The 23548-nt window shown below is 44.4% G+C and overlaps 4 protein-coding genes and 1 long non-coding RNA gene across 5 annotated transcripts; 4 read left to right on the top strand and 1 right to left on the bottom strand.

Annotated features, from left to right (window-relative positions):
• Positions 1 to 150: 150 nt before the first annotated feature.
• lamtor5 (late endosomal/lysosomal adaptor, MAPK and MTOR activator 5) lies at positions 151 to 5040 on the bottom strand. The gene is made up of 4 exons (XM_030360665.1): positions 4889 to 5040; positions 4744 to 4805; positions 1194 to 1311; positions 151 to 498 (listed from the first exon to the last, which is right to left on the bottom strand). Exons 1-4 carry the CDS (start codon positions 4921 to 4923, stop codon positions 438 to 440), a joined length of 276 nt encoding a protein of 91 aa, XP_030216525.1. The 5' UTR covers positions 4924 to 5040; the 3' UTR covers positions 151 to 437.
• Positions 5041 to 5183: 143 nt separating this feature from the next.
• On the top strand, positions 5184 to 7378 carry LOC115546883 (uncharacterized). The gene is made up of 2 exons (XR_003977298.1): positions 5184 to 5957; positions 6036 to 7378. It is a non-coding gene; the product is annotated as an uncharacterized LOC115546883 (long non-coding RNA).
• A 65-nt stretch (positions 7379 to 7443) lies between these two features.
• Positions 7444 to 10794, top strand: prok1 (prokineticin 1). The gene is made up of 3 exons (XM_030368277.1): positions 7444 to 8455; positions 9241 to 9366; positions 10136 to 10794. Exons 1-3 carry the CDS (start codon positions 8378 to 8380, stop codon positions 10253 to 10255), a joined length of 324 nt encoding a protein of 107 aa, XP_030224137.1. The 5' UTR covers positions 7444 to 8377; the 3' UTR covers positions 10256 to 10794.
• A 609-nt stretch (positions 10795 to 11403) lies between these two features.
• On the top strand, positions 11404 to 14023 carry LOC115561631 (pepsin A). The gene is made up of 9 exons (XM_030381821.1): positions 11404 to 11525; positions 11765 to 11906; positions 12041 to 12158; positions 12320 to 12438; positions 12628 to 12824; positions 12917 to 13033; positions 13139 to 13283; positions 13473 to 13571; positions 13782 to 14023. Exons 1-9 carry the CDS (start codon positions 11470 to 11472, stop codon positions 13914 to 13916), a joined length of 1128 nt encoding a protein of 375 aa, XP_030237681.1. The 5' UTR covers positions 11404 to 11469; the 3' UTR covers positions 13917 to 14023.
• Positions 14024 to 18104: 4081 nt separating this feature from the next.
• Positions 18105 to 20705, top strand: LOC115561787 (pepsin A-like). The gene is made up of 9 exons (XM_030337034.1): positions 18105 to 18274; positions 18513 to 18654; positions 18784 to 18901; positions 19040 to 19158; positions 19356 to 19552; positions 19645 to 19761; positions 19868 to 20012; positions 20215 to 20313; positions 20449 to 20705. Exons 1-9 carry the CDS (start codon positions 18219 to 18221, stop codon positions 20581 to 20583), a joined length of 1128 nt encoding a protein of 375 aa, XP_030192894.1. The 5' UTR covers positions 18105 to 18218; the 3' UTR covers positions 20584 to 20705.
• Positions 20706 to 23548: the final 2843 nt, after the last annotated feature.

Here is a 23548-nt window from a genome sequence, read left to right as displayed (position 1 = left end):
ATGAACAAGATGATTAGTTGCAAGTTATGAATAGATTTGGTTATGCAAAATGGTACTTTTGCATACTTACTGTATACTAGGTCAATGTCCTTAGGAAATACAGGCAGGATATGAAGAAATATGTCCTTAATAATAAGTGTTGAAAACCAATCTATTTAAAAAAGGTTGAAGTATTTTAATGTGTAATATACAGCATTTGGGACACAGGTGAAGCTTGCATTATTTTAGGACACTTACTAGGAAAGATGTATGCAGATTCTTTTAATTCTAAATGTGAACACATGATGCATACTTTGTTTGTGTGGCGTGAAAGACAACCATAATAACAATACTACACATTTTAAAAGGTTTTATACAAGGAAAAGAATACAAAGGTATAATTTATAAGCTCATGACTGCATGTTCGGATAAATCACTGTACAGGAAACGGGGCATCTTTAGCACGCCATTTTGTGCACTGCCACGGTGATGCTCCCGTGTGTCCTAACCAGAACGTTCCTGGGGACAGAAGACCATAGCATGAGCAATGCACTCATGCTGAGAGTGAACTCTGTCCACACGTGCACCAACATGCATCATTAGTTATACATTCTTGCCATTCCTGACCTTCCTAAAATTTGCCTTCTCATTATCTACCTCAACAACCGCCTAAATGTGTGATGACTTTAATCACGCGATATTTTAATGTAGATTGCTAAATCAAAAAAATATACAGACTTTGTTGCATGAAGTCAATGTTTTGAAATACAATAGCCTGCTGTCATATCACTCTGTAAATCCCACAAGGTTAAACCTTTGGTGATTATTCTTATAAGATTAATTAATTAATCTAAATTATTATGTATACAATACTGGATTGTTTAGGTAACATGCAATCCCAGTTTGAGAGTCAGTAGCCTACAATTATTTTCTGCCAACTGCCAGTTTGGAAATGCAAGCTACCCGTTTGGTGACAGAAAACTTGGAGCTTGGGGATATTTAGGGTGTTCTTTTTTAAGAAATGAAGGCTTGTCCAAATTCCTCTGAGTGAACGAGGGAGAGAGACAAAGTATAGAATGAAGCAAAAGTTTGCACTGCATGCCTGCACATCGAGCTCGAACTTCAAAGCAGTGAGCTCAGCTAAGCAGCATCCACAAGATGGCGGTATACACAAGCAGATCAAGAACAACCTCATCGTCCCGGCGCTTGCTCACCCTGTATCTGACTCCAGGCACACAGTGGGGCTATCCGTCGGGTCTTTGCTAAGGCCTGCCGCCTGTTTGGCCAGTACTGATACCACACCCCCGTGTTCGTCAGACAAGGATCCACGACCTAGCCACCATAACATAAATAATGAATCATTGTATTAGGCGACGCTGTTCATACAATTAAAGATCTAGTGGCCTGCAATGCACAAATATGCTGAGTGGGGTACATGTTGGGGTCAGTGCTCAGGTAGATAGTTGGGTTTTAAACATGCACATAATCCCATCCACCACATATCCCACAAATATACAAAATCTCCCAAATAATACAAATAGTTGGTCTAGCTTTATCGAGAGATTGTTCTTTTGATCGATCCGTTACAAATATCGAGTGGACCATGACACACCAATTCAAAGACCATAAGGGCTGTAACGATACACAAATTCACGATTCGGTTTGTATCACGATTTTTGACCCACGGTTCGATACATCCCACGATTCTTTTAAATTTAAAAAGCATTTTATTTAAACAAACACTTAAATAACCAATTATCTTAATGTAACATTTTAATAACAAATAATTTGGAACACTGAACAGATTTGAACCGAAAGAATACTATTAAAGTATAGTTAAATTAATAAAGAAATAACCAAAGATTGCAGTTGGAGGATGCTTTTTGCTGGTAGGCATAATAGGGCCCCTTTAACTGTTTGGTTGGTTTATTCAAATATCCTTATTAGCGCGTCTTATTAGGCTATGTAGCTTAAAGAGCCCATGCCATTAAAATCAACATTTTTCCTGTTGTTTGTTAATAACATAGGTCTGAATAAGTTTGTGAGCTGTGGTAAGTTTGAAATCTATGCAGTTTGTCTGCTGAATGCAACTAGGCAATGACAGGAAAAAGGCAGAAGAAATGAGCCAATCTGGATAAGGTGACACTGTGACGTAGCGTTGTCAAACTATTATTCATGGCCCTGCCCACTGGTTGGTTCGTAACCACCCACAAGAATTCTGAAGGAGTCGTGAATTGAGCTAGTGCTAAATGCTAATACGTGTATGGTAGTTGCTTAGTTCGTAGTAACAGGCTAGTTACAGAATTTTGAATGCAATGGCAGAACGACATCGACAGTACATGAACTGCGACATGCTGCCTGCCGCGGTTGCCGCGGCGCGAGGCACCACCGCCCGGCAGCGGGCAGCCGGGCGGTGGTGCCTTGCGCCGGCAGCAGGCAGCAGGCAGCGCGCGGTTCTGTCTACTACAGATTGATGTGGAAGTGGAAGAACCAGAGACGTCGGAGAACCCGACGAAGTCCTTTGTGATTCATTATATCGTCTGGACGTGCACACAGCTTTTTGGCCGTGATAATATGTATTATTTGATATAGATATCTATGTATTATATGATATTATTTAGATATAGAGCTCCAGGACTGTAACGCAAGTGTTGTACACTTCCTTGTTATTTGGATAACCGTTCTGCTGTTGGTGTGATGGCGCATAACACGTCGGACTCTCGTCTCTGGTATTTCTACAACGAGACTCGTAGTGGGGGTTATCTCAGCCATGGTTGAGAATGAATTGGGGAAAGGAACATTGGCTTTGACTCCCTGAAGTAGGCATGAACCACAACATGGAGGAGAAAGGGATTGTTGACCGCGGTCGTCTCCCGCCGGAGCCTCGCTGCCGATGGACCACCGCCTCGGCTTCAGGATGCGGTGATTAGCGCTGACCGCTTCAGGAGGCGGTGATTAGCGCTGACCGCTGCCGAGGCGGCGGGAAGCAGGGCTCAAGCGGGATACATCGCGGCCAACAATCCCTTCTCCTCCATGTCGTGGTTCATGTACTTCAGGGAGTCAAAGCCAAAGTTCCTTTCCCCCAATTCATTCTCAACCATGGCTGAGATAACCCCCACTACGAGTCTCGTAGAAATACAGAGACGAGAGTCCGACGTGTTGTTTAGATCCTAATAACAACTCCAGCAGCGTTACAGTCCTGGGGCTCTACATCTAAATAATATCATATAATACATAGATATCTATATCAAATAAAACATATTATCACGGCCAAAACCTGTGTGCAGACGATATAATGAATCGCAAAGGACTTCGTCGGGTTCTCCGACGTCTCTGGTTCTTCCACTTCCACATCACTCTGAAGAAGACGCGGTCGTTTGATCGTCTGGGAGGCTCACACAGCTTTTGGCCGTGATAATATATATTATGATATAGATATCTATGTATAAAATGGGTTTCTAAGAGCCATTGCGATACATCCACCGTAAACAGAGCGCATGGTACCGTGGCTACAAGCTGCTCAGGGCCAGGTGATAACATATATTATAGATTATATGATATAGATATCTATGTATAATATGGGTTTATAAGAGCCATTGCGATACATCCACCGTAAACAGAGCGCATGCAGGGCCAGGTGATAATATACATCATATATTATATTATATTATATAGATATCTATGTATAATATGGGTTTCTACGAGCCATTGCGATACATCCACCGTCAACAGAGCGGCGAGCGCATGGTACTGTGGCTACAAGCTGCTCAGGGCCACACCCCCACCCCCCTCCTTGACCTGCCTTGACACGCCCACCGTAACCAGAGCGCATTGTACTGTGGCTACAAGCTGCTCAGGGCCACACCCCCACCCCCCCTCCTTGACCTGCCTTGACACGCCCCACCGAAACAGCGCGTTTGGGGGAAGCTCAATGTGCGACTGGTTTGGAGTGGCTGTAACTCTGCACCACGGCTGAATTTCGGGGACGTCTTTGAATACTGTGTTTGTAGCCCACTAATACCTATATTAAAGCATCCATAAATAGCATGGCATGGGATCTTTAAATAATGACATAATCAGGCCGTATAGAATGCAACATGTTTAATAGCCTAACTTTCAATAGATGAGAAAAACATGAACGTCGCAATAACGAGGCATAGTGTTACGAGTAGCATATATGTATACGCGAGAATGGCAGTGTGCGTATGCGTGTGTGAGTGACGTCAGCGGAGTGAGTGGACGAGCGAGGAGAGCGAGCGGTAGCGCGTGTGTCTAGTGAAGAAGCGAACGAGTCCGGTAGAATAAAGTACCCATCCTGTCAATAATCGTTGGCCGCTTCATTCCAACCTATAAGCAGACAAACTGCCAGTCAAATCACACAATAGAGACAGGATCACACAGGCAATTATTTTTCGCGCTTGGCCCACTCTGGATAAATGTCATTCGTATCGCATATGATGACTTCGACGGCTGTGGAGAAATGCAATCCTCCGTAGCCACGGAGAGCTGTGATCACAGAGAGGCATCTCGTCACATATTTACGGCATCGATAGGAGGGGGCACTGTCAGCAGACTATTATTTAGACAAATTATTAGCAAATTTCAATCGGACAATTTGACCGAAGAGTTAGAAAGGGCATATCGCGCTTCTGCCTTCTCACACCGCGAGACAGGTTCGTGGCTTTGAGTATCGCGATTTTCGGTTTGATACGCGTATCGTTACAGCCCTGTAGACAATATAAATACACATATGTGCAGTCTTACAGCCCAAGTTGTGTCCTTGTTGATCTGTAACCAGCACACCCACGATCGCTGGATGCTTCATACTGCCATACAGAGGAGATACGAGAGCATAAATTAATGTAATACATTATACATCGTTTATTCACTTTTACGGTCAAATACTTACGTCTCATCAAGATGCTGTTCAAGCGTCGCCTCCATGCTTACTAAACTAGTTATAATTCTATGGGTTCGAGCGTTTTGTATGTGTTTTTGTTTAGCTTTTCCTTCCTCAAACTTCAGTCAGCTGATTGTCACGTGCACTACGGGTACTCGTAATGATCAAATTGCAGAATATAGTATGTGCGCGTTTTCGATACTAACATGTCAGTTATAATCATGGACCTATTAAGGTGATAATGCAACTCTTGGACAATTAAAAATGGACATATTGAATAATCTAGCTACCTATGAAAATTGTCCTTGATTAACTAGCCAATTGGAACTTTGAGGATAGTTTAATGGATAAGGCATACTCTTTTATATAGGCCTATTTTTAAACCCCAAAACATGTGGCTACAACATAGTTAATTTTGCATAATAAGATATGCCGAGAAGTATTTTACTTTCTGTCCCCAGTAACACCTTAACATTAACTCTCAATAAAATATTATCTTGATTTAAAGGTGTCTACCTCTACCAGGCTGTCAAACTGCCAGTCCGATCGCCAGTCCGATTTTGTAAATATGAAATGCGCCATACACCCTGGCGTTATACCATATACCCAGAAGCCTAACCCTCTCTCAGACGGAGATATCAAAATAAAGATTATAGATTATATAGAGATATTTATTCACAGGGCTTAAGCCTATATTGAAGGCTTATGAAAGTGGCAATGTTTAAGAGAAATCAACAACAGTAACAGTACAATAACAACAGGCAACCATGTTTGCATTAAAAATAAGCGCAACTATTTGTTTGTGTGTGTGTGTGTGTGTGTGTGTGTGTGTGTGTGTGTGTGTGTGTGTGTGTGTGTGTGTGTGTGTGTGTGTGTGTGTGTGTGTGTGTGTGTGTGTGTGTGTGTGTGTGAATGGCAATGTTTGAAACCTGGTTGGGGCCCTGGTGAGATCAGTGTTAACAGTCCTGATGGCCTCGGGAAGGAAAAATAAACTCTATCTCATTCTCTCTGTTTTTGCGTCGTGACCTGGATAGCACTTGCCTGACCGCAGCGGCTGAACCAAACCCTTGTTGGAGTGGTGAGGATCCTTCATTATTCTGCAGGCTCTTGGTTTTTTTTCAGGGGTGTGGGGGGGTAATTTTAATATTGTTTTCAGCCATCCCTCTGCAGAGCCCTCCTATCGGGAGCGGAGCTTTGCCGAACCAGGCAGGGCTGCTTGCTGTCAGGAGGCTGAAGGACTGGAGGATCGTCATGGAGACGGTGATTCTTCAGCTGCCTGGGGTGGTAAAGGTGCTGCCTCGCCTTTCCTACCACATATAATTGATAATGTGATAAATATAAAAAATATAATTGTTTAAATAAATGCCTTAAAAATGGAATGGAGTAAGTATAAATGACTAAGGATTCATGATTCATGATTATTTTCTTAGATGGGTTTGATATATGTTATTCATATACAGTGAAATTCAATGCTTCTTCTAATTCCCTGTGCATCTTTACATTGATTCAATCTGTAAATGAAATATACATTTGATATTTTTTCCGACTTAGATGTGAGAGTTTAATAATAGGCCCAATATAAATCTAGCATATTTACCTTTATCCCTGCCCGACTGAACAATTAACTTTTACAACATTTAATAAATTGATTTCCCAATTCAAAATGGCATGCGAGCGAAATCCTTAAATATCAAGAGTGCGTTCAGCCTATAGTATTTGTTCTGGTTTGATAACCAAAATGCCCCTGGCGTTTGATAAAGTACTACACACTATTACTTACTTACTTACTGACAACTACACAATGGCATTGATTACAATAGAGACTGAGGAATTTCTGATATAATTCAATGATGACATATGCGGCTGCCTCATATCTTACTAAAGCAATTGACTGCCTCTTATGCATGTTGTTTCCTCCGAACTTTTCTCTGACTCACAATCCGGGGGGGGGGGGGTCCTCTCCCTCCATGATTTCTTCTGGCTGCCCGGAGCCAGTAAGACTGCTTCTGCTGACAGCACAGAAATGTGTGGATGTAATTATGTGGCCGGGGGTGTTCAGCGGCATCCATCACTGGGACACCAGCCGGCCGCTTATGTCTCACTGACTAACTGATGAGGACAAGCCCTCCTCCGTCTTCTTCTCCTTCTTTTTCTCCTTCTTCTTCTTCTTCTTCTTCTTCTTCTTCTTCTTCTTCTTCTTCTTCTTCTTCTTCTTCTTCTTCTTCTTCTTCTTCTTCGTCTTCTTCTTCATCTATGCACACACATAGTTCAAGCACACCATCTGTGGTAGGACGCACATTTATGGATCTTATGGTTCAAACACACACACACACACACACACACGCACACATTTGGATCATACAAAAAAGTACACTCTTTGTGATGCACATATAAATGATTAGACAAGGAACATACAAACACACACGCACACACAAACACACACACAAACACACACACACGCACACACACACGCACGCACACACACACACACACAAACACCTGCAGATCATACAAACACACACACACCCACACACACACACACACACACACACACAAACACCTGCAGATCATACAAACACACACACACACACACACACACACACACACACAGGAATTTATTCACCAATGTGAAACGAATGGTGTGTGTTAATAGCAGGGAAAAAAAAAAAATCAGTGCATATAAAGTCATTTTGTTTCTTGGATTTATTTTCCCACTGAAGTGGAAGTTAGGACAGCTAGATTTACCTTTTAGGAATATTTATACCAGGGAGCAGTGTTCCACCAGGCCGGATACCTCACAATAAAATGCAGACAAATAGAAACATTTGGTCATAATTTATCCCAATTGGTTAGAGAAGCAGTATGAAGACTTGAGTGTTCTGGTCATTACTGGCTCTAACCTATTAGTTGATAGTAATCTGATTATAGTGTAATCGATCCTATTGATTGTAGCATAAGCCAAGTGTCTGCGCTTCTGAAAAAGCAATACATAACTCTGTTGAAAGTAGAGTAAAAATGTATTTATATTCAATTAACTTAAATGCAGATAGTCCAAGTTCATGAAGAATTGTACAGAGTCACATTTGAAATCGAATCAGGACTATTCATGATCCATGAACCTCAGCCGGAGGTCGTTTGGGTGGGATGTAAGAGGCTGAGAGTCCACCAGAGCAGAGGCAGCAGGCGGTGCCGGCCTCCATCAGCCCTGTCATCGAGATGAATAAGAGGACAACGGTCTGGAGGAGACAAGCGAGAGGAGGGGTAGGGCAGGGAGGAGAAGGGTGGGTGGTGGGGTCGGGGCGGATAAAAAGAGAATGAGAAAGTGCCGCTCGCCCCCTCTCCATCCTACAGTAACCTGGGGATGAACGTTGACCAAACAGCCAGGGATACAGTCAGAGTCAGAGGCTGCTCAGTGGAAGGGACAGCAGTTGGTACTGTAGCTGGCAGCGTGCTCACAGTGTGTGGTTAAGGGGCTTGTGTTGCACTGCTGCTGCTGCCATGGGCTCCAGGGTGGCGGTCCTGCTCTGCGTCCTCCTGGTGTGTGTCTGCTGCTCCAGAGGAGCGGTCATCACTGGGGTGAGTCTATAGTTCTCATCGGTACTCTATTACCGTACGTTTTATTGATTTAGATTGGTTTGTGTGTTATTTAATTGAAACTTGGAATTTTGTTACGTTGAAAAATTATAATGTGATACATGTTTGTACGTATATGAAAAAATAAATTGCAATTGCCAACCTACTTTGTAGACAGGATGGCCATATGACTGCCTAATGCTGTCATCAGTGCTTGGATCCACCCATTTGTTTTCAGTGACTGGCATTGTGCAACCACTCATAGCCATAGAGTCATAGTTTGTATGATTTCATTATCCAATCGACTCATGGAGAACTGCATCCTATTTTTCTTTCTCCAAATACACTTGTCTAACGGAAGGAAAAACTAGTTAGCCAATTGGAATTCATTTCTAAATGGATTAGCAGATGACAGGTGATAGATGAAACTGCGTTTATTCTACAAACCTTAAAGAGCATATGAGTGAATTTAAAAAATAAACAACTGATTGAATACAGCATCAAAGGTTTTAACTCACCCTCTTTCTTACTCTGACATTTCTATGCCTGTTATAAAGTTTGGCATTTTCCACAGTATTAATGCAAGGCTCTCTCTCTCTCTCTCTCTATCTCTCTCTCTCTCTCTCTCTCTCTCTCTCCTCTCTCTCTCTCTCTCTCTCTCTCTCTCTCTCTCTCTCTCTCTCTCTCTCTCTCTCTCTCTCTCTCTCTCTCTCTCTCTCTCTCCTCTCTCTCTCTCTCTCTCTCTCTCTCCTCTCTCTCTCTCTCTCTGGTACCTTCTTCCCCTGTAGGCGTGTGAGAGAGATGTGCAGTGTGGCTTCAGGATGTGCTGTGCTGTTAGTCTGTGGTTGAGGGGTTTGAGGATGTGCGTGCCCAGAGGAGACGAAGGGGAGGAATGCCACCCATTTAGCCACAAGGTTGGAAAGTATTTTCTCTTCTGCATTATATCGAACCACCTGTCTCGCACATTTTAATCAGTGCTCGCTTCACTCACATACACACATGCACACACTACCCATGCCCAGAAACTCAAATACACATGCCATGAACAACACTCCTGACTCATGCACACATCACCCGCCTTATCACTTTGATGACAGCAAGCCAAGATAGCATACAACACTTGCAACTTGACAGAGGCTTTGCGTAAGCTGCTTATAACCGCAGATGTTATTGATCAGTACAATGAATCAGGGCCACCCAGGACCATGCATCACACTGCTACTCTGGAGAGAGACAGCAACGAAGCAATAAGTCATAATGCCGGATTCTTAAGCCCTAATCTTTGTGAGCCAACTGCATCACCACACCTGCTTTTTAGTTGATGGGAGATGAGTGTTTATCAGTGTGTGTGCTTGTGTGTAGGCATGAATGTGTGTGTGTGTGTGTGTGTGTGTGTGTGTGTGTGTGTGTGTGTGTGTGTGTGTGTGTGTGTGTGTGTGTGAGTGTAGTGAGTGAGTGAGTGAGTGAGTGAGTGAGTGAGTGAGTGAGTGAGTGAGTGAGTGAGTGAGTGAGTGAGGTGAGTGAGTGAGTGAGTGAGTGAGTGAGTGAGTGAGTGAGTGTGTGTGTGTTGTGTGTGTGTGTGTGTGTGTGTGTGTGTGTGTGAGAGAGAGAGTTTGCGGGAGTGCACGTCATTGAGTGTGTGTGTGGTTGCTGCTCACACATAATTTACATTTACATTTCCAGGTGCCCTACGTAGGAAAAAGGCAGCACCACACCTGCCCCTGTCTCCCCCACCTGGTCTGCACGAGCTACACAGACACCAGGTACAGGTGTACTTACGACTTCAAGAACATGGACTTTTGAAGAATCTCCTCAGACCGTGAGGAACAGTGAGAAGAGTTTGCAAAATGGACCTACAGTAACCCAAAGTTTCCAGGAGAAACACTAACCCTAACCCTAACCCAACGATGGAGCAAAAAAAAACATCCTGTCACTTTGACCTCACTCTATATCTGTGTTTACTATGCACTATATAACAATTTGGGAGGGGAGGGGGGTCAGGGTTAATTTAACGCACCTTTAGGTCAATGACCTTTATATAGCTGCTAAATAGTGCCGCAGTTAACCCACAACAAACTTCTTAATTGTAGCAAAAGTCTGGCTTTGTGTGAATTCTCAGATTTCTGTGTTTCTTTTTCATGCCTAATGTAGAATCATTTAACAAAAATAATTAAAAACAATGAAACTATAACCGAAGTCAACTCTTTCCATAAGGCGGCTTTTCATTTCTATGTATCTTGAATGTGTGTGAGTGTGTTTGTTTTGGTATGTAAGATTGGGACGGGATTTCAATAGATGTTATCTTGAATGGGGAAATAATAAATTGGTCTATGTTGGTCTGACGTGCCATGCCCTTCCCTTCCCCTTCACAAACTCATTGTTGGGATTTAAATTGACCAACATAACTCAACATATCTCAAAGAAATCCTCAATCAAATTAAATGCATACTTTAAGTTTATACAATGTATATATACAATGTACAACTTAAACAACTTGAAAGGTAAAATTATAAATTAATAAATATATAATTCATCACGAAACATACTTCTTTGGTTGACATACTTTTGTCATCCATAGGATTTTATTTTTATTTTTCCTTATTATTATGAGCTCATATGTTGCATGTTTTGCCTGTGTGCAATAAACACAAACTACATTGCTCCATACAATATCAACTATGTTTTTAATCACAAGCCATGTACACATCAAACGTTATCTGGGGTTATCAAATAAGCTTCATAATGGATTGGTTATTCCTACATGGAAATATATGATCAACATTCAACAAAACTTTCCAAATGTTCCAAACATATGAAGAGCACAAAAAACATTGTGGCCTACCTCGGTATTTGCTCTCAGATAAGCGGTCGTTAGTTATCTTTTATTTTAAATCTCTTATCAAAAGTGCAGAGATATCGAGGCAACCAGAGGGCATTACAGTCTTGATCTGTAGTGTATAAAAGCTGGAGTCTCAAACAACACCTAAACTGTGAGTCGACCATTCCGAGTATTCAAGATGAAGTGGCTTGTTCTGTTGTCCGTGCTGGTGGCGTTTGCTGAATGCCTTCATAAGTGAGTATAACTTGGTTATTTTTTAACCTCTGTCTACATTTTCTAATACAATGCTTATGTTCCTTGAATAAATAGTTTCAGATAAAATCAGGTCTGCCCTATATCTCAGGAAAGCGGACACACAATAATGCATGCATTGAGATTTCAAACCAACGTCAAACCAGCTGAACATGTAAGTGACACTGTTTGGCCGAGCTGTTGTAAAGATGATGGTGTGTGTGTGTGTGTAATGCACGTAGGATTCCCCTGATCAAGGGAAAGACTGCCAGGCAGAGTCTGAAGGAGCAGGGTCTGTGGGAGGAATTCAGGAAAGTGCACCCATACAACCCCACTTCCAAGTTCATCCAGGACGGAAGTGAGTCCATGACCAACGATGCTGATGTAAGTTCTAATCAGAAAGAGCCCCCATCTTATATCGGGAGTTCGGGTCTCACTGAATGTTCTTAAGATTTGGAGAACTACTAGTCACTTAGAAGTAACATTGATGACCTTGGGGTCTTTGTTTGTCCAACTAGTTGTCCTACTATGGCGTGATCTCGATCGGCACCCCTCCTCAGTCCTTCTCGGTCATCTTCGACACTGGTTCCTCCAACCTGTGGGTGCCCTCTGTCTACTGCAGCAGCCAGGCCTGCAGTGAGTTCCAAGACAACTGCTGTTTATCATTTTGTTTTCATGCACTATTTTTTATTTATTTATTTGGTGACAATGCCTGACTAACAAAAAGGATTTAACGGTAGTAACGTTCAATCGAGGTCTCATAAAAAAATACGCTAAAAATGCACAATGTTTTACAGACAACCATAGGAAATACAACCCACAGCAGTCCAGCACCTTCAAGTGGGGCACTGAGACTATTTCCATCCAGTACGGAACTGGCAGCATGACCGGCCGTCTTGCCGTTGACACAGTTGAGGTACCCGATACCTTAATACCATGATACCATATATACTAAATATGGAGTCGCTATGACCAGTTCTTAACTGCACAACTTAACGATAAAATCACGGTATCTTAACCGAGACACGGTTCATCTTACATTACATCTCCACTGGTACTGGAGACAAATAGATAATGGTCCTCCACTGTCTTTTTCTACGAACAGGTTGGTGGAATCACTGTGGCCAACCAGGTGTTTGGAATCAGCAAATCCGAGGCTCCCTTCATGGCCCACATGGTTGCCGACGGCATCCTCGGATTGGCCTTCCAGTCCATTGCCTCCGACAATGTTGTGCCCGTCTTCGACATGATGGTGCAGCAGAATCTGGTGTCCCAGCCCCTGTTCTCTGTCTACCTCAGCAGGTACAGCGAAGGTGCTCCAGTGTACGCGACTTGTTTCTCTTGTCTATTCGTATTTGATGCATGATGCTGCATGTCTCCTCTCTGTGCTTTAGCCACAGTCAGGAAGGCAGCGTGGTTGTCTTCGGTGGAATCGAGGCGAGTTACTACACCGGGCAAATCGCTTGGATCCCCCTGACCTCTGCTACCTACTGGCAGATCAAGATGGACAGGTAACAGCCTGAAATAAGTACAGCTGAATCCCACGCCTTAGGAGAAGAAATGTGTCGTGGTTGAACTGCAAGAACCTTTCCAAACCTCTGTTGTGTTGTCCACAGTGTCACCATCAACGGTAACCCAGTGGCGTGCAACGGTGGTTGCCAGGCCATCATTGACACTGGTACCTCCCTGATCGTTGGGCCCTCCAGTGACATCAGCAACATGAACTCCTGGGTGGGAGCGAGCACCGACCAGTACGGAGATGTGAGTTGCAGGACTTGGTCCTCTTTGTTTCTTTGGGTTGGGTTGTTTGGAGGGTTCACGTTTGATCCCCCACTCCAGGTTGAGTGGGAGCGGAAGTCATTTGACAAATGTTGTCACCTCAACTATATAGCTTTAAATGATCAGGATTCCCATCGCTGAGATGTTTCTGTTGGATGTGTTCCCCCACAGGCCACAGTGAACTGCCAGAACATTGGCAGCATGCCCGAGGTCGTCTTCACTCTCAGTGGCCATTCCTTCACCGTTCCTGCCTCTGCCTACGTGTCTCAGGTCTGTCGTGCAAACAAACCCTTAGGAGAAGAAAGCATGACTGTTTATGCCCTTGCACGCACACATACACACAATGCTTGATTGCACACAAATGCACGAGCAGACGGCACACCTTCGCACACACACGAACACAGTGTGAACTATCAAGAGGTTTTATCAGTCCTTCCTTGTGAACATTTGTTGAATTGACATTTCCTCTTGTTTCTTCAGTCTTCTTATGGTTGCAACACTGGCTTTGGTGGAGGAAACGACCAGCTCTGGATCCTTGGAGATGTCTTCATCAGGCAGTTCTACGTCATCTTCGACAGCCAGAACAAAAACATCGGTCTGGCCCAGTCTGTCTAATCGATCTAGCCCCTGGATGTATTTTATTGCTGAAAATGTGCACTTCTACATCATTAGTAATGTAGAGATGATTATTTCAAATAAAATCACAGAGCATTGCAGATGAAGAAAATCGCTTTTGTCATTACTGCTGTTGGGTGTTGAGTTGGGCTTTAGTTACTTTCAAAAGGGGCTCAAAGACGATTATAAAGGGAAGTCATCCTCTTTGAATGGACTTTTGAAGAATATCCTCAAACCATAAGGAACAGTGAAAAGAGTTGTAGATAGACCTACAGTAACCCAAAGTCTCTAGGAGAAATTTGCTTATTTTTTAATGGCTAATGTAGAATAATTCAATTTCATCAAAATATATGTTTTAATGTACTATGAAAACAGCATCACTGTGGTCATCTCTTTACAGAAGCCGGCTTGTCATTTCTATGTATCTTGAATGTGAGTTTGTTTTGGTATGTAAGATTGGGACGGGATTTCAATACAAGTTATCATGAATGGAGAAATAATTAATTGGTCTATGTTGGTCTGACGTGCCTGCCCTTCCCTTCCCCTTCACAAACTCATTGCTGGGATTTCATCTGACCTAACATACATTTAAAGGAGACAGATTATGGTGTTTTCCCAACAAGTTAAATACTATATGAGTTCCAGAAAACATGTTTTTGAAGCTGTTTGCTGGAAATAGCTTTTAGGAAAAATAATCTCGCCTACCGCTTTTCCCCTCTGTTTCAGTCCCTTCAGAATGAGCGGTTTCTGGTGTCTGTAGCTTTAATGCAAATGAGATGTCAGAGTGAAGCAGCATGGAGGAGAAGTGATTGTTGGCGTTTGCAGACTCCTGGAGCTCTATATCTATATAATTTAATATTACATAATGAATAGGTATTTATATAATATTATATCTAATATCACGGCCAAAAGCTATGTGCATCTCGGACGATATTATGAATCATAAAGACTGCGTGTGACGTTTCTGGTACTTCCACAACAACAACAACAAGACTCGTAGTGGGGGTTATCTCGGCCATGATTGAGAAGAATTTGGGGAAAGGAACTTTGGCCTTGACCCTCTGAAATCCATATTGAACTGCGACATGGAGGAGAAAGGAATTGTACTCCGGGAGCTGAGCTGCCGGACTGTCGCCAAGCTCCCCCAGCTGGAGCTGCCCCGCCGGAGCTGCCGGACTGCCGCCAGAGCTTCGGCGGCAGTCCGGCAGCTCCACCGGACTCCCTGCCAGGGCAGTCACATGGCAAGCAGGACAAATTACCCCCCCTTCCTACGTAGGAGGGGGCGCCGTACTGACTCGCTCGATTGGTAACTGTAGGCGGGGTACTTTCAGAAATGTATATCTCACTTAAAAAATTATGCACAGACTTTTTTAAAAATGTGTATGTGTGTGGGAGCACCAGAAACACAAAACTAACACCCCAAATCCCAAGAAAAGTGTTTTTTCATAATATGTTCCCTTAAACCAAATCACAAGCTTTAACTGAGAAACATGGAAGGTGGGATGAACCTTCCTATGGGAAGGCAACTTCCACTGAGTCTGAACACTGTAGGGTGTTCAAAAAAGGGCCCACATAACGGAAGATGGGTTTCTTTGAAACTGACTTGAGGAGTAGGTCCGTTGAGGAATGCCAAACCCTCTGCCCCGGGAGGTAGTTGGGAGGCTGGGACCCGTGGCAGTCAGCGATGCGGCGGGTTCGGTCAGCTGAGCGGAGCAAGGCTGAACGAACATTCCTGCAAATCTTGCAAACCCGACGGAGATGAGACTGAACCGATGGGACGGCAATGTCAACATCCTGAGCTGGGCAGAGAGGCGGCTGGTAACCCATAACACACTCAAATTGTGACACGCCAGTAGCTGTACTTGATAGGGAGTTGTGTGAACTCAATCCAAGGCAATGGGTTCTCTAGCGAGAAGTTTTTCTAGCAGAGACGCAACCGAGTGCTGCTACAAGCTCCAGGTTGGCCTGATCCGTCTGCCTATTAGTCTGTGGATGATAACCAGAAGACAAACTCACAGAGGCTCCCAGAGCTTGACAGAAAGCATCAAAACTTATGAGATGAATTGGGGTCCACGGTCAGAAACGATGTCGGAGGGTATTCCATGGAGATGCAGCACATGATTTACAGAGAGGTCTGCCATTTCAAAAGCAGTGGGGAGTTTAGGGAGAGCCACACAATTAACTGCTTTAGAACAACGGTCAACTATGGTCAGTATCACCGTGTTCCACTGAGAAAAAGGAAGACCCGTAATAGATTTGAGGGCGATATGGAACCAGGGGCGACGGGGATTGGCAGGGGGCCAAGCAGACAAGCAGGCAGCTGATGGTAGGATTTCCTGCAAGCACACAAAGTGCAGGCGGCAACGAAGGCCCGGTTGTCAGACTCCATTGTGGAACACCAGAAGTGCAGCTTCAGCAGAGAGAGTGTATGGCTGATTCCAGGATGGCAGGCAAATCCGGAGGTGTGCACCCACTTGAAGACCTGGGACAAAGAGATGACTCAGGCACAAATAAATGCTTGGTAGGACCATTGTCTGGGTCAGGTTCAGTGAGTTGGGCTCCCCGAAACAATCTCCCAAATAACTGTGGCTACCACACAAGACGACGGGAGAATAGTTTCACAGACGGGAACCAAGGCAAACTGGCAGGAGAGAGCGTCAGGCTTGGTATAGGCAAGAAAGTGACCAACCTGGGCGCAGTAGAAGCTCCGGCTGACCCTCTGCGGAGGCGCTTGTGAGAGACAGGCCCGGCCATGGTGCATGGGATCCTCTCTTGGGAAAATGGGAATAATTGGAGAAGGCTTGGCACTCGCTCTAGCGAGTGGTGGTGGTGTCTAAGCATTTCGAGTCGTATCTAACGACCAACTTGTCCTTGATCGAGCCATTATGCCTACTCAGAAAAGCCCCCCTGAAAGACTCATCATTCCACCTGGAGTCTGCTGCTATTGTCCTAAACTCCACAGAGTAATGTTCCAAAACACGGGATCCCTGACGAAGAGATAGAAAATGTTGAGCCAAAAATATCATAGGAAGAGTTTACATACAACTGGCTACCCAAATAGCCCACTCTAAAGCTTTACCCTTAAGGAGTCCCATAACGTACGCTATCCTGAGCTGGTCAGGAGAATAAGTTAGTGGCTGCTGGTTAAAGAGTAGAGAAGACTGATTTAAGATAGCCCTACATGTACCTAAATCACCTGCATGGTGCTCCGGTGCAGGGATGTGTGGCCCTTCTTGGGAGAGGAGCAGGTAGAGCCGGAGAGACTGCAGGACAGGCTGGCTAGGTGGAGCTTCTGGAACAGCCTGGGCAAGTTGGGATGAGAGAAATTGCAGCTGAGATCCAATCTGGAATATCTGAGCCGAAATGGTTCCGAACCTCATGTCGCTCCACTTGGGGACCTTGGTTGTAGAGGGCTTGGTGGAACGAACCAAGCCCTGGGTTGAGGATGAGAGCAGTATGGAATAAACAGGAGGTTGACTGGCAAGGATGGATGAAAGGCAAGCAACGCATACTGGCAGGTAGGCAGGTAGATGAGATACTGGGTGGAAGGCAGACAGTTACAGGGTTGATGATCACTGTGATTGAAACAAAAAAAAAAGTGAAGAATCGGGGTTTAAGTAGGAAAGAGATGATGATGGGAGATGGATGCAGGTGTGGAAGTCGAAACAGGTGTTGAGGCGGAAAAAAACTAGGCAACGCCTTGCCCGAGAGAGGGAAGCAGGGCAGAGCATCTGCTGGGTATGGCCAAGGCTGTTAACAGGCTGGGTCATTTTCTGCATGGAAATATTTGATATCAACATTAAACAAAACTTTCCAAACTTTCCAGATAGAAAAAAGCTTATCTCATTTAAGATTGACTTTAGTAGGCCCTACTATGAAGATTATTTGCAATCACACATCAGATTATGAAGGTCAGTCCTCATTTTAAATTTAAGTTCAAATGTAATAATTTATACTTGTTAAAAGGTTCAGCTATTTGCCAAATTAACACATATGGATCAAGCAGTAGTGCAGTTATAAATTAAAACCTCTGTTTGTTTTAATATTTATAGACTTATTTACTCAAATGCGAAATTTATAATGTATATATTTTACTGAACAATCACACATTGCTGCCTACCTCAGTATTTGCTCTCAGATAAGTAGTTGTTACTTATCTTTTATCAAAATCTCTTGTGTGAGTGCAGAGATATCGAGGCAACTGGAAGGGCATTACAAGGAAATCATCTTTATCTGCATTGTATAAAAGATGGAGTTTCAACCAACCACTGTACTGTGGGTCGACCATTCAGAGTGATCAAGATGAAGTGGCTTGTTCTGTTGTCCGTGCTGGTGGCGTTTGCTGAATGCCTGCATAAGTGAGTATAACTTGTTTATTTTTAACTTCTATCTACATTTCCCAATATGTTTCTTATGGTCCTTGAATAAATAGTTTCCCAAAATAGACGTTTTAGAATAAGAAAGTTTTACAGGGTTATTCTTCAACATATTTCAAGGGACTTCAGTTCATGCTCATGTTCTATTCGGAAACTTTACAGATATCAGAGCTACCGAGCTATTGTGACGGTTCTGACTGTGTGTGTGTAATGCACGTAGGATTCCCCTGATCAAGGGAAAGACTGCCAGGCAGAGTCTGCAGGAGCAGGGTCTGTGGGAGGAATTCAGGAGAGCGCACCCATACAACCCCACTTCCAAGTTCATCCAGGACGGAAGTGAGTCCATGACCAACGATGCTGATGTAAGTTCTGATCGGAAAGATCCCCCATCTGATAGTTTCTATCGGGACACACTGTATGTTATTTTGGAGTAACTACTAGTCACTTAGAAGTAACATTGATGACCTTGGGGTCTTTGTTTGTCCAACTAGTTGTCCTACTATGGCGTGATCTCGATCGGCACCCCTCCTCAGTCCTTCTCCGTCATCTTCGACACTGGTTCCTCCAACCTGTGGGTGCCCTCTGTCTACTGCAGCAGCCAGGCCTGCAGTGAGTTCCACAACAACTGCTGTTTATTCATTTTGTTTTCATGCACTCGTTTTTAATAATTTATTTGGGGGCAAATTCTAACGAACAAAAATCGGGTTGTCATGAAAAGCAACGCTAAAAATGCATAATGTTTTACAGACAATCATAGGAAATACAACCCACAGCAGTCCAGCACCTTCAGGTGGGGCACTGAGACTATTTCCATCCAGTACGGAACCGGCAGCATGACCGGCCATCTTGCTGTTGACACAGTTGAGGTACCTGATACCTTGATACCTTGACACCATATATACGGAATATGGAGTCACGATGACTGTTGTTTCCGGTCTTAACTGAACAACTACCGTGATAAAATCACGGTATCTTAACCAAGACATGGTTCATCTTACATTACATCTCCACTGTATTGGAGACAAATAGATACTGGTCCTCCATTGTCTTTTCCTGCACACAGGTTGGTGGAATCACTGTGGCCAACCAGGTGTTTGGAATCAGCAAAACCGAGGCTCCCTTCATGGCCCACATGGTTGCCGACGGCATCCTCGGATTGGCCTTCCAGTCCATTGCCTCCGACAATGTTGTGCCCGTCTTTGACATGATGGTGCAGCAGAATCTGGTGTCCCAGCCCCTGTTCTCTGTCTACCTGAGCAGGTATAGTGAAGGATCTCCAGTGTCCGCGACTGGGTTCTCTCTTCCATGCGTATTTGATGCATAATGCTGCATGTCTCCTCTCTGGGCTTTAGCCACAGTCAGGAAGGCAGCGTGGTGGTCTTCGGTGGAATCGAGGAGAATTACTATACCGGGCAAATCACTTGGATCCCCCTGACCTCTGCTACCTACTGGCAGATCAAGATGGATAGGTAATGGCCGTAAATAAGTACAGCTGAACCCCACGTCTTAAATATAAAGAATGTGTTGTGGTTGAACTGCAAGAACCTTTCCAAACCTATGTTGTGTTGTCCACAGTGTCACCATCAACGGTAACCCAGTGGCGTGCAACGGTGGTTGCCAGGCCATCATTGACACTGGTACCTCCCTGATCGTTGGGCCCTCCAGTGACATCAGCAACATGAACTCCTGGGTGGGAGCGAGCACCGACCAGTACGGAGATGTGAGTCGCAGGATTTTGTCCATTTTGTTTCTTAGGGTTGGGTTTGATCGGAGGGTTCACGTTTGATCCCCCACTCTTGGTTGAGTGGGAGCGGAAGTCATTTGGTAAATGTTGTCGATATGCCTTCAACTCAACTATATAGCTTTAAATGATCAGGATTCCCATTGCTGAGATGTTTTCTGTTGGATGTTTTTCCCCACAGGCCACAGTGAACTGCCAGAACATTGGCAGCATGCCCGAAGTCGTCTTCACTCTCAGTGGTCATTCCTTCACCGTTCCTGCCTCTGCCTACGTGTCTCAGGTCAGTCTTTATGAGTGTTTATGCCCTTGCGCGCACACATACACACACACACAAACACAGTTTGAACTATCAGGAAGGGGTCTTATTAGTCCTTGTGAACATTTCTTGAATTTACATTTCCTCTCGTTTCTTCAGTCTTCTTACGGTTGCAACACCGGTTTTGGTGGAGGAAACGACCAGCTGTGGATCCTAGGAGATGTCTTCATCCGGCAGTTCTACGTCATCTTCGACAGCCAGAACCAAAACATCGGTCTGGCCCAGGCTGTCTAATCGATCTAGCCCCTGTATGTAATATATTGCTGAAAATGTGCACTTCTACATCATGATGACGTAGAGATGATTATTTCAAATAAAATCAAAATTGCAAATTAAGAAAATAGCTTTTGTCTTTACTGGTGCTGGGTGTTGAGGTTGGATTTTAGTTACTTTTCAAAATGGTGCTCAAAGATGATTATAAAGGGTAGTCATCCTCTTTGCATGGACTTTTCAAGAATCTCCTCAAAGACTGAGGAACTGGTCAATGACAATATGTACTTGCTAAATAGTGCTGTAGTTAATCCACAACAAACTTCTTAATTTGTAGCGAAAGCCTTGTCTTTAGGTAAATGTTCGATTATTGTGTTTCTGTTTTCATGCCTAATGTCGAATAATTTATCAAAATAAATGTTTGACCGTAATATGAAAACATCACCGCAGTCAACTCTTTCCCGAATCCAGCTTGTTATTTCTATGTATTTTGATTGTGTGTGTGTTTTGGTGTGCAAGATTGGGACGGCATTTCATTACATGTTATCTTGAATAGTGAAGCAATAAGTTGGTCAATGTTGGTCTGACATGCCTGCCCTTCCCTTCCCCTTCACAAACTCATTGTTGGGATTTCTTCTGACCCAGCATAACTCAAAGAAATCCTAAATTTCAATTAATACTTTAAGGGGAACTCAACTTGAAAGGTTAAATTAAAAATAAATAAAAATGTTGGTTGACATCCTTTTGTCATCTAAAGGATTTTCCCTATGTTTGTACCATGTACACCTCAAACCGAGGTGGAACAGAGGTGGAATTAAACCAGAGGTCTATTGTAGGGAGGATTAGAGCAGTAGGGAATAAAGAGGAGGTGGACAGGGAACGATGGATGACAGGCAGGCAACGTTACTTGCAGGTAGACAGATGAGACACTGGGTGGATGGCAGGCTTGTACGGGGTTGGTGATCCACTGTGGTTGAAAAAACGATCCGACGATGAGTGAGAGAAGAAACGGGGTTTAAGCACGGCAGAGATGTTGACCGGAGTTGGATGGCAGGTGTGCAAGTCGAACAGGTGTAGAGTCCCGAAAAATGAGGGAACGCTTTACCCAAGAGGGCGAGCCCTAACAGTAACCTCCCGTAAATGGGCGCCTGTATGCGACCCACCAACTTAGCTCTCCAGGAGAACAGAGTTGCAGGAGAGGTGAGCTTGGTAAGGGGTGCTGCGACTCTGCTGTAGTCCCTGATGAAACAAAGGTAGAAGTTGGAGTAGCCAAGAAAGAGCTGCTGAACCATCTTAGGTGTAGACCACTCTGCCACGGCCTGCACCTGCCCTGGATCAGTCTTCACCGGCCCACTCTCATTGTTTTATCTCAGGAATGACACAGAACTCGAATGGAACTCACATTTCTCTGCCTCGACCTACAGTTTGTTATCCAAGAGTTTCTGGAGAACCTGTCTCACGTGGATGATGTGTTCCTCCATGTTGCGGGAAAAAATTGGAATGTCATCGATGTAAACAAAAACTGAACGGTTGAGGAAGTTGCCCTTCTCTAGGCCACGTTGCTAAAAAGTGATGTTATCTAGGCCACGGTAGTCAATAAGGGTGCACTGACACTAGGCCATCTGGCCGTGGCCGTTGGCCGTCGCAACTGTGGCCTGGCCACGGTAGGCTCTTGTACATACGTCATCACGTCGTAAGTAACACGTCATCACCAAGCGTCCGCTGCATGGACCATAATAAAGTCTGCCGCCAGTCAGAGTTCTAACAACAATGGACAACAACACAAAGAACACAGTTCGCACTTTGCTGAGTCTGTTGCTTATTTGGAAATATGTTTACCGTTTAATGGGAAAGAAGGCTCGTCGCCTTTATTATGTCTGTGGTCGTCGCATGAACTATACGTCATCCAGCTCAGATTGCGTAGCCGTGCGTGTGCGCGTGTCGGCTCATTAGCATCTGTACCGTAGCGGCCCGTGCCGTAGCAGCACACCTCTCCCAAGTGGCCAAATTGGCCCGGCCTGGCCGGCCTGGCCACACTCACACTGGCAGATTTGAGCACAGTTAGGTGTGAAAACGGCCACGGCCACGGCCAGATGGCCTAGTGTGAGTGCACCCTAAAAAAGGGCTTGGGGTATGATCCTTCTTAGTCACAAAGAAAAAACATGCACGAACAGGGGAGGGAGACGGCCTTATAATGCCTGCGGCAACGGAGACCCAGCGGATGACTCCATGCTCTCCCTCTCTGGACGGGACAGATTATATAAATGGCTGGAGGGCAAAGGAGCTCCGGGGAACAACTCAACGGTGCAGTCATTGGGACGGTACGGAGAATGACAGGGCGCAGGCCATTTACTAAAAACCGGCCCACCAAAATCCCCACTATAACGGCTGAGCCTCCTCTTATGGCCGCAGGGGCAGGAGGCAGGAAAGTAACCGGCCTGGCCGCAATAGATGCTCCAGTAGACACTCTGCGAAGGCGTTCTGCTTGTGAGAGATGGGCCAAGCTACATGGGTTCCTCTTTTGGGAGCATGGGAGAAGGAGTGCAAGGACTGGGCCAAAGAGTTGGGGAAGGCTTTGTGCTCTCTCTAGCGAGTGGTGGTGGTGTCTTAGCTCTCCGGGTCGTCTCCAACGGCCAACTTATCCTTGATCGAGTCATTAAGCCCACTCAGAAAAGTCCCCCTGAGTGACTCATTATTCCACCTGGAGCCTGCCGCCATTGACCTAAACTCAACAGAGTAATGTGCCACTCAATTGTACCAGACGAAGAAGAAAGAAAATGTTGACCCTAAACTATCTTAGGAGGAGTTTACATACGACTGACTATCCAAAATAGCCCACACTAAGGCTTTACCCTTAAGGAGTCCTGTAACGTACGCTATTCTGGACTGGTCAGGAGAATAATTTAATGGCTGCTGGTCAAAGACTAGAGAGCACTGAATTAAGAAAGCCCTACATGTACCTAAATCACCTGCATGGGGCTCTGGTGCA

This window comes from Gadus morhua, chromosome 1 (assembly GCF_902167405.1).
Source record: "Gadus morhua chromosome 1, gadMor3.0, whole genome shotgun sequence".
NCBI classification, from domain to species: Eukaryota; Metazoa; Chordata; class Actinopteri; order Gadiformes; family Gadidae; genus Gadus; species Gadus morhua.
This window is presented reverse-complemented; position numbering and strand designations above follow the sequence as displayed.

Bases quoted from the DNA above. Each gene is read 5' to 3' on its own strand.
- lamtor5 (XM_030360665.1), bottom strand. From the start codon at position 4,923: ATGGAGGCGACGCTTGAACAGCATCTTGATGAGAC. The intron at 1,312-4,743 runs GTAAGACTGCAC...TATGGTGGCTAG, and splicing joins ACAAGGACACAACTTGGGCT to GTCGTGGATCCTTGTCTGAC. The intron at 499-1,193 runs GTGAGCAAGCGC...TTCTGTCCCCAG, and splicing joins TGCCTGGAGTCAGATACAGG to GAACGTTCTGGTTAGGACAC.
- prok1 (XM_030368277.1), top strand. From the start codon at position 8,378: ATGGGCTCCAGGGTGGCGGTCCTGCTCTGCGTCCTCCTGGTGTGTGTC. The intron at 8,456-9,240 runs GTGAGTCTATAG...CTTCCCCTGTAG, and splicing joins GAGGAGCGGTCATCACTGGG to GCGTGTGAGAGAGATGTGCA. The intron at 9,367-10,135 runs GTTGGAAAGTAT...TTACATTTCCAG, and splicing joins GCCACCCATTTAGCCACAAG to GTGCCCTACGTAGGAAAAAG.
- LOC115561631 (XM_030381821.1), top strand. From the start codon at position 11,470: ATGAAGTGGCTTGTTCTGTTGTCCGTGCTGGTGGCGTTTGCTGAATGC. The intron at 12,159-12,319 runs GTGAGTTCCAAG...AATGTTTTACAG, and splicing joins CTGCAGCAGCCAGGCCTGCA to ACAACCATAGGAAATACAAC. The intron at 12,439-12,627 runs GTACCCGATACC...TTCTACGAACAG, and splicing joins TTGCCGTTGACACAGTTGAG to GTTGGTGGAATCACTGTGGC.
- LOC115561787 (XM_030337034.1), top strand. From the start codon at position 18,219: ATGAAGTGGCTTGTTCTGTTGTCCGTGCTGGTGGCGTTTGCTGAATGC. The intron at 19,553-19,644 runs GTATAGTGAAGG...TCTGGGCTTTAG, and splicing joins TTCTCTGTCTACCTGAGCAG to CCACAGTCAGGAAGGCAGCG. The intron at 20,013-20,214 runs GTGAGTCGCAGG...TTTTCCCCACAG, and splicing joins GCACCGACCAGTACGGAGAT to GCCACAGTGAACTGCCAGAA.